At 40.4% G+C, this 20,723-nt stretch overlaps 1 protein-coding gene across 1 annotated transcript in view; it reads left to right on the top strand.

Annotated features, from left to right (window-relative positions):
- GPC6 (glypican 6) overlaps positions 1–20,723 on the top strand; it is a 757,595-nt gene that overhangs the window by 723,498 nt on the left and 13,374 nt on the right. The window contains exons 7-8 of the mRNA XM_026119440.2: positions 10,512–10,648; positions 20,200–20,375. Coding sequence (XP_025975225.2) covers positions 10,512–10,648; positions 20,200–20,375 — 313 coding nt within the window. The remainder of the gene's footprint in view (positions 1–10,511; positions 10,649–20,199; positions 20,376–20,723) is intronic.

Here is a 20,723-nt window from a genome sequence, read left to right as displayed (position 1 = left end):
CTGAGTCAGACTGTCTCCCTGATTAGACCTTTTCCTGCCAAGCCTACTGGAATTCATACTGTCCTTTCCAAAAAAAACCCTTTCAAAAACCTTTCTGTCTGTGCAAATGTTATTGTTCTAATTCTAAATCTTTTGTGATTTTTATTTCAAAATTAGATGTTTTTGCAAACAACATTTGCGTGTGAAATATCATCAATTTGTTGTATACTCTCTGATCTCTGAAGCATCCCTGAAGATGAAATTGTGCAGCTTCCTTGGGGAGTCTGGAAAGAAAGTTTGGCAAAAAAATAAATATAGAACTCCATGTCAGCAAAGTCAGTTCGTGCAGTGTCACAAAGCCTCTATGTTAATTTTTAATTCCTTCCTGACCATATATATTCATCACTTATAGTAATGCAGACTTGTATATTTGGATTAAAATAATCCAGAGCGCAGAATGCAAATATCCAGGCCACTGAAATCAAGCTATAGTTTCAGTTAAACTGAGTGACTGACACTCAGAACCACTAGGGGAGATAAATCTATAAAACATTAATTCTGGATGAAATGAAACATAATATTGGAAGAAGCATGGGTCTGCATGCTATGGCAGCAAGTTTTGTTTTGCTAGATAAAACATTGTTACAGGTTACATAATGCATGTATACGAAGAAATGCATTTCACCACATATAATTTCTTATTCTTCGCAACCGCCTTGCCTTGTGCTAGGCCTGATGTATCTGACGTTCAGGCCAAGACAAAACTGCTCTTAAGATCAAGGAGTTTGCATCGCTCTTTGAATGCCACGATCAGAGCTGGACCATGATGCCAAGCCTTCCTCCTTCTGGCTAGCTAGCACATAGCCTGCAGTTTCTGCTACCCAGATGCTCTCCCAGCCTGCCTGCCTGGCACTCTACCTGCCTTTTTTGCTTTCCTGTGGTCCTTTCTTCTTTTTGCATCCTTCATCTCCTTTCATGCAGCCAGTCCCCTCGGTGCTATTGGTGAACCTCCCCTTGCCTGCTCCCACTGCCAGGCCACCCGTCCTCCATGCTCCCCAAGTGCCACCTCTCCTCCTGCTCTCCAGCTGCCTCCCCCAGCCCTTGATCCGTCAGCCTGACTTCACTCTTCCCCCCCCCCACACACCTTGTTTTTCCTTTTTTCATGCGGAGGGGAGACTGACACCTACTGACAAACCTGCCAAACTTCACCCAAACAGGAGTGAAAATAGTCAGCGCGTGCCCAACTCACGGGAGTTTCTCTGGGGGATTCGTAAAACAAACCTGTGCCAGTGAGGAGGAGTCCTTGTCCTCTCACACAGCCCATTTTCCAAATTCAGAAGAAACACAGGTTTACGTCACTCTCTGCACAAGAAGTGTTCTGGGGCTATGGAAAGTTCCCAAACGGGGTGGCTGGCGAGATGTGAGGAATCCTGCCATTGCAATGTAGCGAAAAGGGAATTTGTATGCTCTTCTCTTATGGGACTGTGTATGGGAAAAAGAGAGAACAAATTTCAGATAACCTTAAAATTAGGGTTTAATGGGCTGAATAAAATGTTGAGGTCTGATTAACTAATTAATCACTTTGCAGCATGAGAATGCCACTTATGGAAGAGCAGGTGCATGCATACCTAAACCCCATCAAAAAAGAGATATAGAGGCTCTGAAAAAAAGGAGAATGAGAAAAGATCCCTGAAGCCCATAGGGAAGACTGTGTTGTTTTTGATATTGTTTGGAAGGCATCTCATATTTTATGATGGTGTTATGACGGTGTACAGTAATTTTAAAATCTTAAGAAGGATCATTCATAAAAACTCTCACTTACATACTCTAGGTTTACATATCTCTTTACTTTCTGTCTTTTTGGTCACCCTCAGACAGCCTTTCCTCCATAGTTCTACCTACTTTGGGTAAACAGCTGGATGTCCCACCAGAGGCTGAGGGAGGGAAAGGTCAGAAGCAGAGACATTGATGCCTGGGTAGCTGTCATATTTCTGAATCCTGAGTTGTTTCAAGGCATTGGGTGTCCACTGAGAGCTTCTTCAGGCTGGCAGGCAATGGAGCTATGTCAAGAACTAGCCACTAGAAGAAATGAAGTTAAATGCAAGGCTACTTTAAGTATGAAGTACAATTATCCTTTTTGCTCTATTATAAAAGGACATATCCCCATTCTCGCTCCCCACACACACATCTAGGAATCATGTGCTTCTCTCAGCTGTTGGGAGGCTTGAAGTACCTGTCTCTGCTAACACATGCAGTTTTCTGTAAACCCTTGAATTTTCAGAGAAAAAACAGCCATTTCACTACTAGCACTGGATGAACATTTCCAGAACAGATGAAAGTCTGTATAAGCTTGAAATAGTCTATCACTAATTGTTTACATAAGATACTAACATTTTTGCTTTCTTTTGGGGAGCATGAAGGATTGTTCACAAAGAATCAGTGCTTAACTGCTAAGTCTTGTCATAGAAAAGCCTCTGGCATTTTATCTTTAAGATTCCAGCATGTTTCTGGAGCTACTTTTATACTTATCTGCAATAAAAAACTGATTCCTACAAGTGCTTTGGATTTGCTTGAATCAGATTTATAGCCCAGCTTTTTAGCACTGCTCCAGGTATTACAGAAAAGGGGAAGGCTGCTTCAAGTTCCTGCAGATTTCTGTTTCTGGGTGCTGACTTTTACAGTAGCTTCCACTTTCTGAAAGCAATGTTTTTATTTACAGTGGAGCCATGTGCAGTGAGCTTGGCCTGACATAGCTACTTAAGGAGGCAGATTGGTTGTGCAAATCAAGCCAAGAGGAAGAGTTAGGGTTAATGGGAACATTTCTGTAACAGAGTAGAAGTTTAGTCCAGGCTGCTTGATCATTTGAAAGACGCCTCCCTTTCCTCTCTCCTCAGCCAAAATGAGTGTTGAACATGGAAAGAGTTTGATGTCTGGCTCTACTTGCCTGTAAGCAATAATGCCCATGTTAAAAGAAAAGATACTGACCTCATTTGGTGATGTGAAGCAGCTTTAAGCTCTCTTCCGATCTGTGGAGACTGCTGGAGATAGGGTGTCCAAACGAGGGTTAAGACACAAAAAGGTGGCACTCCAGTAAAGCACAAGCTCCCTTTGCTCATACTGGTTTTGAGCCATCAGCTCTGAGAGACGACAGCCCAGCCCCATACACAGGCACTGGCACGTGCCCTAGAGCTGGCTGGCACGTGGTGCTGTGGCACAAGTGTTGTCAGACCACAGATATCAAGGAGACTTCTGCAAGCACATGCCAGCTTTAGCGCAGACCTGTCAATTATTTTCCTAAAAAAACATGCAATGGGCAGCCAATATTGCTTTAAAATGCCTGTTTCAAAGCTGAATGGACTAAAATGCAACTAGGCCATTCAAGACAGCAAACTGGGTGGATGCATAGGACTCTCAACCTGTGGGAAACTCGCCCAGGTAACTGCCGGCCAGGCATGCACCTTGGGCGTCTCAAATGGCACCAGAAACCTAAGTGGGCAACTGAGTCGACATGTTGATGGTCATGGATTATACTGAAAATGTAAATACAGAAGTGTAGGAGTATTAGGATGACAGACAGATCCACGCTAGCTGTCTAAAGTTATATATCTTTAAGTCTGAGAATTCAGTAGGGCCAATGGTAATTCTTTACTTACTGTTATTAAAGGCCTTCACTTTTTCTTGTCAAAGATGTGAATAGCCCTTAGAGAAAATGAGAGCAAAAATCCGTTCATTTCATTTTAAAATACTCTGGTGAGAAACATCTTGCTTTGGAATGTGGCCTAGCTCATTTGTTTTATTTTACAAATTACCCAAGTGCCCATTTGTGCTTTATAACTGGGATTCGGCATTAGTTCTTGATTAGAAGAGCTGTCATCTGCTTTTCTATGCAGAAACATGAATCATGATAAGGGAGTTACTGGAAGAGCTGTGGACCGTTTTAAGTTGCAAAGTCAAATTTTTTAAAAAAAGAAGCAGAAAAACAGAAAGCATTTGTTGTGCAAGAAGGCCCGGGTGAAATTCTCCAAACTTATATGTACTGAGAAAGTATCAATAACCGTAAAATTTCACAGCCCCCTTTTTAGAACTGCAGCCTTAACATTTTGTAGGGAAATAAAGCTTTGGTTAACCTTGGCACTGGCAGACCTCATTAAAATAACAGCCTGTCACTTTCGAGTTTGAAATAACAGGGTTGTCAGTTTTATATTCAGCAGAACAATCTACAGTTTTATTCTCTGGGAAATAATTTGTATGTACATATGGGGCCGGCAGGAGTGAAAAGGCTGATCAACACTGCCATCTCGAGGCCCGCGCAGCTCCCAGGCGCATCCGACAGCTGTGACAACGCCAGATCTGCCGGCCTGTGATGCAGGATCCCTGTAGCATCAGTGCCATCTACGCTCAGCTTTTTAAAAGGCTGAAAAATAATCCATGATTAATTCATAGTTCAACGACTACTTGGCATTTAAGTTTATTTTGTGAGAAAGTATGGAAAGAAAGGTATAATGCATGAAAATCTTCCTATAGAGCAAATAAAGGTCTGCTTCACTTGTTCCTAATCAGAGCAGGTCCTCTTAACTGAGGTACCTAATGTGCATTTAAATTTTAGGGACCTAATGAGCGATTCTAAACAAAAACAAGTGCCTGTGCTCCTTGTATCTAGAAATGCAGGTGCTTAAAAACCCTCCAGAGAGAAAGGTCTTCTTCGACTAAGTTCAGGCACAACTTAGGGGGAGCTCAGTTCGGTCGCTTATACACATAAGTGTCTACTGCCCCTGAGGCATCTATACAGAGCTGGCGGATATGACAAGGGACATACAGGGGGGCATGTGGCTTTCTGGAAGTGTGAGCCCTAAAACTTGGGGGTCCAAGGTAACTGCTTTTCATTAAGCCCAGTTTACAAAGAGAACTGTGTCTGTTAAAATATCTGGCTGCCCTATACTATTCTGCTTGTGACATATTATTCTTGTGTCGACTGTGGCACCCACATGTAACAGAGACATAAACACAATAAACAGATAGATACAGTATATATGCGCTTTAAGTCTGCTGACCTAGTAGCTTTAAACAAATTGCTGGCCATTAGTCTTAGAAGGCTTTCAGATTAAATCCCCGATGAACGTAAATACTGATCGATGTATGGAGAAGGTCCTGAGCAGTTTTCTGCTGGTGTGGCACAATATAAATCAGATCATAATGATCTGTTTGTTCGTCCTGCATTACTGTGTGAATGACAAAGGGTATGCTCTTCACGAGCCCACACGCAGCTCAGGTGGTCAGGCTCCATATCTATAAATCTATTACCGAGCTGCCCACTGTTAGATAACCTCTACATGATTTTAAATAAGGACTGCTAGTGTGCAGGGCTTGTGGCTCTGTGTGTGTTAGACACATCTCAGGGAGAGCAAGCAGCAGGCAGTAGAAAACTGATTTTTCACCTGGAAATAATGTAGCGTAAAGAAGTGGCATCAGTTAAACGTTGCTCGTGAATTAAAGGCTAGAGGAGTATTTGACTAAAGGAGCTACACATATATGAATCTGGCCAGTGATGGCTGCCTCTTGGTCTTTTCTCTATGACAAAACCTAGCACTTCTTTCTTCTTGCTTGTTGCTGCAATTCTGTCTGTGTGATACACCAGCAAAATACAGTTCACATACAGGCCTGGAGTCCCTGGAATGACAGTGCCTCATCACAAACATCCACCTAAAACATCTGAGCGTCTACACTGCCGCATACCTACCCACTGCACATCACCCAGAGTGGCACCCTAGTACCTCAGGGAGTAGCAAGAAACATTTGTACATGTTTCCAGGGCATAAAGACTTAACTCTTATCGGGATTTTGCATCAAGATGTTCTGAGCATCCCTGGAGAGAAGGTATCAACAGAAAGGCAAGCTGAGTTGCTTACATTCAAACAGAAAATCTTCCAAAACTTGCAGAATAAACAAAAAGAGTGTTGATGCAAAAATGCTGGGGAGAAGAAGAAAAGACAGTTAATAATACCGTTTCTTCTTAACACAAGCAAGATTCAATATTATTTTATTACATTTATTGCATTGAATCAGAGTCAGTTTTGGACACATTCTAGTGTCTTTGAACACTATTTTAGAACCTATCTGTGAGAACAGGGATTATATTGGTGTGGATGTCAAAACTAGACAGGACTGTGAGATGGACTTGAGGCCAGGGGGTGAAGGAGGAGATAAGGGAATTTACTTTAAAAAAATTATTTCAAGGCTTTTCAGGGCCACCTTTAAAATTTGCTTTTGGGTCCACATTGCTTCTGGGGGCATATTGTCCCTCTACTGAAAAGCCAAGTTTCCGTAGGAAATTAGACTAAATAAGATTTCATGGCAATTGGCTGTCCACTTCAGACTGAAGTGTCTTTTTTGGACCTTTCCTACCTTACAAAATTTCACCATCTCATTTTCAATTCTGCATGTTTTCTTCAGTGCTTTTCTTTATTATTTTGGTGAGTCTTCAGTTTATCCAGGCCTCCTGAATCCTTACAAGGGATTCTAGGATTTGATTCCTGATAAAATGATGGTCTTCCTTTTTAGCTCACTTTCTTTCTCTTGCTTGAATGCAAGGTGAATAAAGAAGTCAGAAAAGTTGGTCAACTTTACTTACATCTTAAAACTGAGCCCATGCTGGTAGGATTAGAGTTGAGCTTATGTGGTATGTTCTAAAGTCTGCTGAGAAATTGCATGACATAAGTGACAACTCCATGCCACCTTAAGAAATCTATAGCAGAAATAAGAAATGAAGTGGATTTCTCAATGTGGGCCATGTAACTGTAGTGCTTCCATGACTCTGGATATGAATTTCCCTTTAGAAATGATGCAAACATTAAACTTTTCTCACCTACTCAGTAACACCTTCCTTCTGTTCGCAGTTATAGAGGAAGGGTAGACTAACAGTTTTAATCTCCATTTATTCCACAAATTAAAAATGTAACTCTTTGAATGGTACTTTGTATATCCCTTTTCTTATGAGAGACAAAGTATTGCAAGACAGAACAAATTTAGCACCTTCAAAGTAATGCCCATGGGACTTGTTCAAAGTACAGCCTGGGCTACTTCAGGAAGATAGCTGGGGAGAGTAAGGCTAACTACAGCCAAAGAGATCTGGTTGTCTTAATCTGAGTAAATCTAGGGTAGGGTAAGTGGAAACGAAATACGCAAAACATCAAAACTGCATAGGTCTTTTGTTTAAATGTTTCCATAGAACTCTAACCTAGCTTTAAAGTTAATCTTTAATTCAAAGAATAGGAAATACCAAGTAATCATTTACAAGGCCACAGGTCACTAAGGGGGATACAGTAGTTTGACTTCATAAATCACAAGCAAGCAATGTTAACTGAAACATTAATGGCTTTTATTTCATTTTCAAGGGATTGTACATCTGTTACATATTTTTTTTAAATGCTGGCAATGATCAAAACGATATACTGTGGAACATGCATGACTGTGGGGAATAATAAAAGACTTTCTGTGGCTATGCTTGAGGTGATCCCAGAATTGAAGCCATTGAAAACCACCAGCTAAAGTGTTACATATCATGGTATCATGACAGGCATTATGTAATCTAATTCTATTCTGCATTCAAAGTTGTATTAAAAATATTTAAAAGTCATTGCCTGCCTGAATGTTCATAGCGCATAAGTGAGCATGACCATCAGCCTACTCCCCTGAAAGAGGAGCTTCATCAGTTGGCTGAAAGATGAGCTGAATCAAGGGGTACGCACTCATTACTACTCTGTCAAGGCCGTCAGAAATGACAGACACTGAATTTCTAGAAAACCAGTGTCAAGGTGAGGTTCAAGGAACTGTTGAGGTAGGTACGTAAAGTCTACTACCAGAAGTTGAGAGGGTAAACAGAAGTCCAGTAACAGAGCAGGAAAGAACAAGACTTTGCAGGTTAAGTCTACAAATTGTTCAAAACTCATTAGTGAAATAAAGCAGTAGAGGGAGAAGAGTATAGACATGAAGGGAAAATATATGAGGTGGATAAAAAAATGCTAAAAATGCACCTAAATTGAAGGCAACTAGAGAGGTCTGCACATGCTAACCACTCTCTCAGCTGTAGTCTTTGCTGTTGCTGATTTGTGAGAGTCATGTAAATGTTTCCCCACTCTAGTCTACAAAATGGGAATGATGACTCATGGGGATGTTTGAGAGATTTAATTTGCTATCATTTGACAAGGATCATGACGTTGTTGCTTTACCAAATGTACTTCTGTAATGCAGAAAAATCTCAATTGTTAGGAAATTTAATGATTCATTGTCTGTATGCAGCACACATATAGAGTACGTAAACATCATTTAATATCTTCATAAGTGACTGTGGAATGGGAGTCCTCATTTTAATTTTCAGAGAGAATTTCTGGCGAGCTTGTGCAGCCTGTGAGCTGTGAGAACCTCTCTAGATTCTTTCACTGAATTCTATGAAAATGCAGGGTCTGTACTCCAAATTACAGCCTTTGCAAGGACTGGGGGGAAAAAAATCACTTTCCGATGCATGTTGACTCACTTGTGGTTCAAAACAGAAGTCTGCAGTCCTAGAGCAACAGCTCTAATTTGATTACTGTAGAAATATGAATATAACTATTAACATCTGAGTTTTGAATAGCTTAAAACAATTTCCAGATAGCAGCGAAGTTGCTGCTCTGAAAACTAATTACTTGCCACGGATATCAGTCGGATTACTCATGTAAATATCTATCCAGGCACAGGCAAAAAAAGAGAAAATCTGTCCTGTTGGCTCCCATGTTCCCCAAGCTTATTTGAATGGACCCTCCTTCCTACAAACTCTTTTCCTACACTTTTAGTAGCTTGTATAGGACTTCTCCATCTGCTTTACTACACTGTGGCCCAACAGGAGTTTACATACCTATCTGTGAACACCTGGCAGTTTAACTGAGTTGCTTGTGTTAATTAGCTGTACCACTAGCAACCCTCAGCTTTTTACTCTTATCCTAAGCTGAAGGGGGGAATAAGAGGGTCTCTTGTCCACCCACTGCCCAAAGACCCTTTTCCCATGGACCAAAGACACCAGAAAAGGCAGATGTCCTAGTACCATGCCCACTGCTACTGAAGGCTTGCCTAGTGTCTGTAAACTGGAATTTAATTTTTGGCTTGACAGGGCATCCCTACTGAGACTTTAAAGGCTTGCAAATGCTGCTAGTATCTGTGATATGAAAACCAAGCAGCTGGGGCCTGGCAAGGGGCATGGAGGAGATTTATAAGATTTCTATCACGGCAAGAAACACTGTCAACAACTCGTGCAGCGAAATACTGTCCAACTTATTTTTCACAGATGAAAATGTGCATGGTGCTTCTTGAAATAACATCCTTGGATGTTTCCATCTCCTGGCATATAAAGTGACATTCCACAGAGTTTAAGCACTGCAAAGCAGTGTGGACCATTTACTCAGAGAGCTATCGTGTCTTCAGAACAAAAGATATAAGAGATAAATAGCCAAATACAATATTGTACCTCAACAACCTAAAAGCCAATCTTAAAACTGAATGGAACAATGGAGAGCTTTTATTTCTTGTTTTTTAAAGAATAAAGCTCAGTGATTTCCTTTGAAAGCTATTCAGCAAACTCCGCTAAATTCTATTACAACTTAATGTGAAATGCATCTGTTTCCATAAAAACAACAGTGGCAACATTCATCCTTTGTAGTCTATCCTTTGTTGCATTTTCTATCTATTCTTGTAGATTTTTCCACTCTAGTAAAACAAATGCAAAACAAAAACTGATAACATTTTAGCCAGAGCATTTATTAAGTTGGTGCTGGAAATTCAGTTTGCTCCTGCTTGCTGCCTAATACATGCCAGATTAATTTATTGTTCAAGAAAGAGCACATAACTTAAAGGAACTGTTCCAATTCTGGCCCACCATTTCTTGAAAGTGAAGTCTGTATCTAGCTACAGATATTTATCTACATCTAACAGCAAAGATGGATACAGTCTCTGCATGCATGTATATACACGAGCTTCTCACTGTTACTGAGTTCCAAATGTATTGCAATGTATTTAGCCCATGTATCTTAAATTAGTTCAACATCATTTTGGCACTGCATCATTTTTTAGAACCTGCATATGTAGATCTAAATATAATATTTATCTAAGACATGACCAAGTTGGTGGGCGAGACATTTTATCTGATGAACACTGTTTAACTGAATTGACATTCAGCAGACTACCAGGCATATTCATTCTTTGAAAGATATATGTTTAGAAAAACTCAGACAAACAGAGAATAGAAAGAACAAGATGTAACACACTCTTTTTATTAATGTCTTGCCTGTGGAACAGTGCATTGAAGGTGACTTTGAGTATTTGCAATCTCTGCACCCAAATGCACTGTGCCTTGCTTGTAAGTACAGGAATTTAAGTTTTGGCACCTCCAGTCCCTTTAACCTTCACCATCATTTATTATGGAATTAAATAATCTATTATTCAAAAGGATAGTTAATGTGGCTGATGTCTTTAACCTGTTTTCCCTCTGATTGTCTCTTAATCAGGTAACAGACATTAAAGAAAAACTAAAGCTCTCTAAAAAGTTCTGGTCAACATTACCCTACACAATCTGCAAAGATGAACGTGTGACAGCTGGTTCGTCCAACGAGGAGGACTGCTGGAACGGCCACACCAAGGCGAGGTGAGGTGGACCCCTCTCCACTGCACTCAGTCCAAATCCCCATCAGGCCTGAAGCAATAATGAAAGGGACGGTATTTTACAAAACTGTTTGTAAAAGTAAAATGGAAATGGGGAGAACAAGTAATAGTCCACATGCAGCTTGTAGCTGAGATTACTTATTGTCAAGGTGCCATTAAAGCTGGAGTGTGGGTCACCATAAATGTGCACAGCACGTCAGCATGTGAACACAGAAAATTTTCATTGGTTCAACTCCAAAAGGATAATTTATATTGAGATTTCAAAAAGCTCTTTAGCTCCATTTAGCATCCCTGTGTTGGGACTGACAGATTGTGAGGCAATTGCACTCTTGGGATATCATACTGGGATGAAACAGAAATTGAAATTTCAGCTCTATTTAGTATTGGCTATCAAAGATTTCAGCTATTTACTGTGGAAAAAAAAATCAAAAATAACCCTGAAAAATATCCAGTACGGAATAGACGTAACCCTTCTACTCATCTTGTGTGGAAGGCCTAACCTGATGTTCCTTCACTGGAGAAACTGTGGTCCTCTGCCCTTCTTTGTGGTAGTTTTTCTGTGAGTTTTAAATCTGAGGTTTGCTTGGCTCTGGTTGCGACAGGGCTGGTGCTGGCGGATGATCAGGTGTCTCAAGAGGACTTATATGGATTCATCAGCTGATGGAGGAGAGGATCTGGTTATCGCTGTTAAGAAATGGATGGGGGGGATTGGCTCAAGGACAGTGGTGAGGGCAGTTAGGTTTCAGGTCTGCAGCAGTAGCTTGTGCTTTTGGGGGGACAGGAGAAGTTGTGGATTTGAGTGTCCAGTGAGCACTGATTCTTGACAGTAGTGATACTTTCCATCACTCAGTGCCTAGAATCTTTCTTTTTCTGTTGCCTGATAAAATAAACAGAGCAATAAAGAAAAGAAAAGAAAAGAGACAAGCAGATAAAATGTACAAACTCCATGAAAATGAGGCAACACATAGGGAAAAACTCACAAGCCTTTTAAATGTCATTTTGCATGGATGGATAGATGTGTGGATGGATGGACATAGATAGATGGCACCCACCCTCACCACCCAATCAGTTTTATAAGGAAAAGTTTACAGCGAGTCTTCTGCACTTTAAGGGGAGATGTGCAATGAGTGTAAATCCTTTCTCAGTGCCTTACTACACAATGCTCAAAAGAGTTCATTTTATAGTCCAGAGCAAAGGGCTCTTTGGGTTGCTGGTAGTCCATTGAACCCACTTTGAGAAGCACATGAATAAACCTGTCCAAAAGCACGGGTACTCCTACAGGTCACTGCTCAGTTCCCAAGTCCCAGCTGTGGAGAAAGCCCCTCAGGACTTGGAGGAAGACAACTAACAGGAACGTTGAGCTATTACAGTATTCATCACAAAGGAACAGGGTGAAGAGAAAAATAAAAAAGTGTTTTCATCTTCCTCTATAATATCTGTTCTTGTAGGTGGGCTTTGTGAGTTATGACCCTGGGCAGGAGTGCCGTCGTGGTTAAATGGAGTTGCGAGGCCTCACAGCTGGTTACTGTGTGTCACATCAGGATGCACACACTAATAAGGGATATATGCTGCTCTTTTTACAAAAGAATAGTCAAACAGACCTGCTGAAATCCCCCTTGGTTTCTGTGACCAATGCTAGTATTTGTACCATGGCTGAACAATCCTATTCAGCTGTCGTTTGCTTCTGTACTTAAGGGTTTGGTACAGGTACTGTTTGCTGGAAGTTATGTAGATGCATTTTAAGCATGTAGGTTTTCATCTTCCTTTTGTGGTATTTATCCTATGGGAAGCCTGATTATTTTGATCATGCCTTCTGAAATTAATTTTCTGGAACCGTTGAGAAAATCTATCCTCTAGTGATATTGTCCTTGATTAATTTAACACATTTAAGACATTTCACTGGATGTGGGACCACAACTTCACAGTATCATGTGAAAATAGTTCATGTTTAGCCAGTGTTACTCTGTCCAGTTTCTATTTCATCTACATTCACAAAGGAAATGTAGAATCATATTCTCAATGATATAATTCATTAAATGCTTCAGGTAGCAAGAATAGTAATATATCAGAGAGAAACCATAGCCATGCTATGGGCTGTATGTATAACAAAGCTAAAATTTTTACTCCAAGAATCACTGAGAATGTAATTAACTGTATATGCAAAATCACCTCTTGACTGGTGAACAGGGATGTTTTTCTTTGCTACAACATAGAGAAAAAGCATAAATGTTCTCTTGCCCATACAGATTAGCATCTGGTATCAAATAATACTAGTTAGCAAGAACAAGGATGGCAGAATCCAGCTACTATGCATACACCTATTTGTGTTCACTGCATCACCCATCATAAGCACCCAGTTTATTCTGTGGTATAGGAGGAGCTGCATTTTGCATCCTAGAAAATATGACAAAAGCTTGTGATAGAAAAAAGAAGCTTAGCCACCTCATCTTTTTCCTGGACTCTAATACTGCAGATAAGAAGACAATGTGCTGCCTACTTTGGAGAAAGGAAATTGTTGCTGTTTTTTTGGTCAGACTCCATAGGGGTGGCAAGAATTGGAACTTTTAAACTGCAAGATGCACGCTACGCTTTGTGTTTCATTTCACACATCGTCTTTTAATACTGCTTTTACAGGGGAAAAGAGTTACAAAGCTGAGATCACAGAAATTAAAGTTAGCCTTTCTTCTGAAAGAGGCATTACGCCAAGGTCACTTGTGGTTGTTGCAATCTCTAGGTATCACTCTGCTACCATGATTAGTTTACAGAGACCAGCGGGGGCTAAATGAATGTCGCCAATTAGCAGATAATCATGGAGTAACAGAGTGATCCACTTGGCATTCTAGAAGGACACACTTGGCACGTCGCTGATATTGTACGAAAAAGGTTTTTAATCAGGTCACCTCAGCTAGAAACTAAGTGGTGTGGAAATTGAAAAACAGTTATTAGATGGTTGATTCTCTTTTTTGAAAAATCTATATCAAAAAAATTAATAATAGCTAGTTCAGACAAAATGCCTTTCAGAAAAATACCCAGCAGGACTTCCCCGTCATATCTGTATTCATAAAAGTATGTGAACATAATTTTATGTTTAAAGAACAAATGTCTTCTGCAAGACACACAGGGACAGATTTTTTAAAGATATTTAGAATCTAAGCTATCATTAATACCAATCTTTAAAAATTTAGCTCTTTTCCTATATGCAGATAAATTCTTAGCTACAGCTGATTACCTCTTCATTAGTAGATATTTTCCAGAAATTAAGGGATTTTCCAAGGAATTAAGGAATTCAGGCTGTCAAATGAGTTATGCAAAATCCCAGGTATTAGCCCTTGAATTAACAAACTGACTGTTACAGAAGTGAGAACTGTGACCAAATCTACAACCATTTTGATGCCTGGAAGAAGAAGATTGAATTATTTCAGTCGACTCAGCCAACTGGTTTCAACAAACCCATCTGAGAGGTGGTGCTCTTGTCTTAACCACCATGGGTATAAATATATTAATATGGCTTAGCTCTGAAAGACTGTAATCTATGGAAGAGATCAGGGCTGTGTTCTGTTCAGTGAGGAACTTACCACTCCTCTGGGTATAATAAAGAATAAATAGAATTATGTGTGAAACAGACACTAATTAGAATCATAAAAAGAAAACACAGAAAAGTAAGAAACAAAAGGAAAAAGGAACAATATAATTTTCAACATCTGGTACAAAACTACAGGATGTTTCACCAAAACAAACACAGGACAGTCTCAGCTAGCCTGAAATTTTCTTCCTTTCCTGCCACAGATAGGTGAACACCTACTTCCCCAGTCAAGGGCCCTTAATTATCAGTGATATTCTGAGGGGAAGAAAGGATCCCTAGAGCGCTGCCTGCCTGGGGAAAGGGACTGACCAGCAAGGCTTGCAATGAGAATGAGTTGAATTTGCTTTAGCTGGGGGTAGATGGAGGCAAACATGTAGCACCACTCATGAAAGCTTGAATAACCCTACCTCTCAGCAAGCGTGAGAACGGTTTGCCCATAATTGATGGCTATAGTCTATTTTTGCAGCTTCTTCTTTCCAATGAATTGGCAGATGAGCTCTTCCCTCCCTCTCCTTCTGTCTCCTCAAGCTTTGCTCCAACATGGAGCAAAAATTATAAAAAAAAATACAGAAAACATCCTATGGGGATTAGCTCCTGAGCAAACCAAATCAGAAGAGGTGATCTCGTTAGCCAAGCAAGCCAATTTCCCAATGCACTTATCTTTCGAGGCCAGATACAACTGCTTACTACCAGCCCAGCCTGAGTAAGAGCGTGCTATGTATTGTACTGTACTGCCTGTGGTTCTGGACACCTGGAAAAACTCCATTACTGCGTAGGTGGGATGCTCCGGTCGTACTGTATGCAGCTGCTGCACTGGCAAAATATGGAGAACGCTGCCCTTAATGTCAGATGTCATTTAAAAAAAAGAAGATTACTCCTTTTTTTATTTTTAACAGCTATAGCTTTTATATAAATAACCTGAAAGATTAATCAGTCATTTTTAGACTTGAAAAGGAAGCAGATATCCTGGAACATTAGCTGGATATTAAGAAAAAAAAAAAAAAAAAAAAGTAGTTTTAAATAAGCTTTGCAGGGCTTGGCCATGATGTGCCAAAAGACATTTTTGTTGTGTCTGCTGAGACAAGCAAGAACCGTGGAAAGGCTAAGAGGAACGGAAAACATTAATATTTTAGAAAACAATGTAGATTACACTAAACTCCTGACATAGCTGAGCAAGGAGCAAACAGCAGAAAACAAACAGTAACATCCAGCTTCTCTATGCTCAGAGGGTAAGGATAGCTTTTTTTATTCTCTCCCTCGCTGCGGGGATGCAAAGAGCAGACACTGATTCAGGACAGCACTTCTCTTTTTTCGGTTATAATGGGCATACAGTTCTTGTAATGGCCAGGCATACAAAGAGATTGCTAACGAGAGCAGAAGCAGCAGCAAAGCTTAAAATTCACAGGGGGGCCTCCGCTAACAGAACTGCAGCAAAAGCAGCTGTGTTCAACCACTTTGCCCAGCCAGCAACAAATCTGCCATCAGAAAGTGGTCCCAAGACGTGGCTTCCCGTTCTGTGTGCCTTAACCCTACCCCCCCCAAGCACATCAAAATGCTTTTGTCAGAACATGTGCTCGGCTGCCCCGCAGAGGCTGTCACTCAAGAAACACCTTGGGCTGTGTGCTCCCCTCTCTATACCAGTCCTTTAAAGAAAGGAAAGGAATTCAGAGATATTTGTATTCAATATAGGCTTTTCTGCTTTTTTTTTCCCCTCCTCCTGAGGAAGGAGGTGAACCAGTTTGGTAATGAGGGCACAATTCAGCTTCGAATTCAGCCACATAAATGCAGGCATTTAAATATAGGTGCCTGGAGGTGAGCTAGTAGACAATGAGTCAGTTGTGTTGCCCAAGCACTGGTGTCATTTGAGACTCCCAGGGATATCTGCAACAGGCATGATAGAGGACACTGCCTCCCTTCTGGACCAGAGGCTGAGCAAGACCTGCTAGAGCATCTCAAAAATCACCAGTGTTAAGATGCCTGAATGGAGTATCCAGTATCCAGTCAGTATAGTCAATGAGGCAGTCACATAAACCTACTAGTGTATGAAATGCTCTTAATATTCAAGACACCTTCACAGAGCTGGCAGATATTTCACCAGACTTACAGATATTCAGACCCTACCACAGTGGTGCAGGACACCAAGCAGCATATCCCGCTGTGGCTAAAGTGGAACACGAGACTCAATTCAGTTGCCTAAAGAATAATTGCATCTAATATCATTTCAGATGCCCTAGACATCCAAGACCTTTGCACTAAGCTTGCAGAAATGAAGCAGGACCTGTAAGGAATCCACACCTTTCTGGGCTGGTAACTAGAGTCTAAGATGAATAACTCAAAGCATCTCAAACAGCACCAGATGCTTATGTTTGTGCAACTAAATCCCAGCAAATGGAACTAATAAACTAATCATCTGGCCAAAGGCAGGTGTAAGCCCAACAGCTATCTATCCTCCACTGACAAGATTTGCCCCGGACTAGTATTGACCAGACCTTCACTCACAAGAGCGGGAGTCTGCAGGCACCTGTGTTTAGACACACAAGTTTTGGCATCAACAGAAACCTAAAGCTGAATCCCACCCTAGCTCTCTCAATTCTTCGATCAGATGCTGTAAATGCTGAGGTGCTCATTTGCCTGGGAACTTAAGCATTCACCAGCATTTAGGTGCTCATAAGGTAATGGGTTATTTTGATCCTGTGTGGTCAGCTTACACACCTAGATGAGGCTCACTGGACCATTCTCCTGAAAGGTGAACTGTTCTCTCTGTCACCTGGAGAGTACACCTAGGGGCTAGCAGTATTGGTAGACTCCCATCCTTCCCTCACCAAGCTAAACACCTGAAATAAAGGTGCATCGGTACCTAAATTAGGTGCCTAAATTATTCATGGTGGTACATGTCCTTAACGTAAAAAGTTCTCCGAGTCACGCTAATCTGATATTAAAAAGCCTAAAATTTGATGAATGTGCTTAAAGTGCGATGAACTGATCAGTGTGATGCTCCCTTTAGAATTATGTTAACACCCCTCTAACCTAAAAACAGATTTAAGCAGTAAACGCCAGCTTTAGATACCTAATTTGATAATTATACATGGAACAGTCAAATCCTGTTTGTGCTGAAACCAACCATTTCACCTTACCTTGTATTTCCTCTATTTGGAAGAAAATGTTCTCTTACAGATTTATTGTAATGAAGCTGTTGATTCTGTATTCTCAACACTTTGTATAAATCCACCTTTGATTTGCCAATAAGTTGCAAAATCTCTCATGTATAATTTATTATACTTTTTAATTTTAAAGCAATTATATCAAAACAAGCTAAAGTCGTAAGACCTTCCATGCAAAAGATTGCTTTGGGTATCACCTGAAGGGGTGAATGACCAACTGACCGGGTCTCTACAACTCAATGGACTGTCCCATTTATAGCTAAATAGTCTCCATGTGGACACTGATCACAGTGCAGAATTTGAGCCTCCATAAAAAGCACACACCAGAACACTTTCTAACTCCATTAAGTGTTCAAAATAACTCATATTCTCTCCATATAAAAAACTTACTAAGTCAGTACATTCTCCTTTTATTATTGACGATAAGACAAGATGAAATCAAACATAAATCAGTCGAAGAAAGCCTGTGAACTGCAGTTCAGAGGTAGCCATAGCTTCTCATGGATGGTTTGCAATAAAGAGCAGCTAACACTCCACAAAGAAAGAAGGAAAGCAATCCACACAAATGCTCAGAGATTTCAAATCACTTTTAGCTACTAATAGCTTTGGCCATTGTCATGGACAAGATATTGGGCAAGATGGACATCCTCTCTGAGTCGGTAGGGCAATTCTTACATTCTTACTTTTTTTAATCAACTGCACCTTGAAATCACTGATTTACTTCCAGGCTGAGCAATTTATCTACAGCAGCCGTTTCATTTGTAGAGACTTGTGACAGATGGAGGTGCCGTTCCTTTGTAGCCCCAAGCTTCACTGTATGCCAAGGTCTCCATCCTGCTGCCTCCAGGCAGCTCTGCAGAATTATTTCCAATTTCTGTCTGTGGTGATTCATAATACTGTGGTCTGCAGTTCTCTGTACTATGGGAGGTAGCTCTGTATCCTCACCGTAGTTAAGACTGTACCACAGGAGTCTGGATGGGATCCCTACAGCATTGCTATTGCTTCTCATGCTACTAGTAAAACATCAAGAAATGCAATTTGAGGCCAGGTATTTTTGGCAGCCTTGTTTCATTCTTGTGTGTTCCCACTCCCCCGGGATTATTCTCTTGTAAGCTTTCAAAGGCCACTGATGACAAATGACTCTCATCTTGCAAAGCAAGTACTTATTATGATGTGACTAAACCCTTCCCTGGCTCAGCAAAGCAGTCATCATTTTGTGAACCTCCAGGAGCAATACAAAACTTATTTTCCCTTAACCATGGCTTCAGCAGAGAAAATGCCTTCTCCTCTCTTACTTTCACATTTATTTTTAAGGAATATATTTACTTCCAGAGCAATAGGAACAAAACACTGGCACCAGAGCCAAATTTGAATATTTACAGAGGTTTGGGTTGGCACCAGTGAGAGTGAAGTATAATACTTCCAAACTACATTTGGCACCAGACTTCATGAAAGTTTGCCTTTAGTAGGCTAGACTGTGCTATCATTACTTGCTGAGCATTTACCCACATGAGAAGTCCCACAAACATCAGTAGGATAGCCTGTTTTGTAAATTAATTACCAAATAGATCACATCCTGATAATGAACATGAAAAAGGGATAGATCTGCCCCAAATCCCTTGCAATCTAAATGAGACAAAGAAATCAGATGAATAAAGACAGACAAGAGAGTACAAGGAAACAGTGATACAATATTTTCTCAGGATTACCATGCCAGCACAGAGAAATAATATCAGCACTTCATCAGCCTAGCAGCTGTAGAAAGCACAGATAATTTTTAACAGAGATTCAAAGCAGGAAAAAAAGTAGCTTTGCAGATGCTCGTAAGGAGAGTTCCCTGAGTACAGGCAGCATCAGGGGGGCAAAGCGTGCGTATTTAACGGAAGATGAAGACTGTCACCATAGGTTGATCAGAGGCATGGGATGATTTTTGTACTAGAGTTATATCTGCAAAAGCACGCTGGATGACTGTGAGCAGCATAAGACTGCATTTGTCAAGGTCAGCGAAGAGAGCGCTGCAGTAATCAAGAAATGATAAGCTAAGAGCCTGAATAAGAATTTCAGATGTGTGGATGGATAGGAAATGTCATATCTTAAATACGTTATGCACACTGCATATATGAGATGCAAGCTTAGCCCGCTTGTATTTACGAATGAGGACGAATAAGGAATAAGGGGCAAATAAAAGATATTGCTGGAGTTTTGTAAACTCACAACCCTGTTTATGGGCCTGGATGTCAGGCAGGTTGGAGATGTTGTTCACAGTGGTCAAAAAAGGGATGCAAAGAAGAACTGGAGAAGAAAACAAATTAGATGCCTCCTTTAAACAAGGGGAGAGCAATAAGGTCTTCTGAACTATCTCAAAACAAATACATAACAAAGGAGTGCATAATTTTTAAGCACAAACAGGTAAAAACAGAAGAAAAACATTAGCTTAATAATTTAGTGTACACCAGTTATATCAGCACAGGATCTGAACATGCAGAGACTTACTGTTAGCTCGTGAATCTCATCCTTGGGTTACAGAGTCCATGCACTTGCTGGGTAGGATGTGGAGAGTTAGGAGGTTGGATAGTTTCAATTGTTTCTAGTTTCCCTGCAGCCAGGCTACTAAAAAGAGCCATTACAGTCTGTAAAATTAAAAACGTATTTTTAAAATGTCTTCACTGGAGCTGTTTAAGAACTGTGTAATCGTTATCACTGTCAAATTGCTTAGCACAGCATTTACTCTACAGCCTTTATTTCTGAAATGTACTGTATTTTCAACTAATCATTCATTCTGCTATCTAGATACTTGCCTGAGATTATGAATGATGGCTTGACTAACCAGATCAACAATCCAGAAGTAGATGTGGACATCACAAGGCCAGATACCTTCATTCGACAACAAATCATGGCCTTACGTGTCATGACTAACAAACTGAAGAACGCATATAATGGAAATGATGTCAACTTCCAGGATACAAGTAAGAAACTGTTAGCTGTCATTAAACAAGTTTATGTTTGAAATAAATTTATAAATATATCTACCAGTTCTATTAGAAAGGCTTTCCTTGATCTTTGTGCTCTATGCTGTTGACAACATAAAAAGAGTCTTTTTCTGTCCCATGACATTCCAGTTATATTGGTTTCTTTTGTATCTCTTGCTTATCAGTAAACCAAATGCATCAAGACACACAGTGATTTACACAGTGCAGGAGTCCACCCTTTTTTCAGAAAGACTAAATCACAGTGGCTCTCATTTGGATGCTTTATTGAATAAAATAAATGTTGGCACCATAAACATTTTCCAGTTCCTAAGGTGTTGTCCCCTC

The sequence above is a fragment of the Dromaius novaehollandiae genome, chromosome 1, assembly GCF_036370855.1.
Source record: "Dromaius novaehollandiae isolate bDroNov1 chromosome 1, bDroNov1.hap1, whole genome shotgun sequence".
Classification (NCBI taxonomy): domain Eukaryota; kingdom Metazoa; phylum Chordata; class Aves; order Casuariiformes; family Dromaiidae; genus Dromaius; species Dromaius novaehollandiae.
This window is presented reverse-complemented; position numbering and strand designations above follow the sequence as displayed.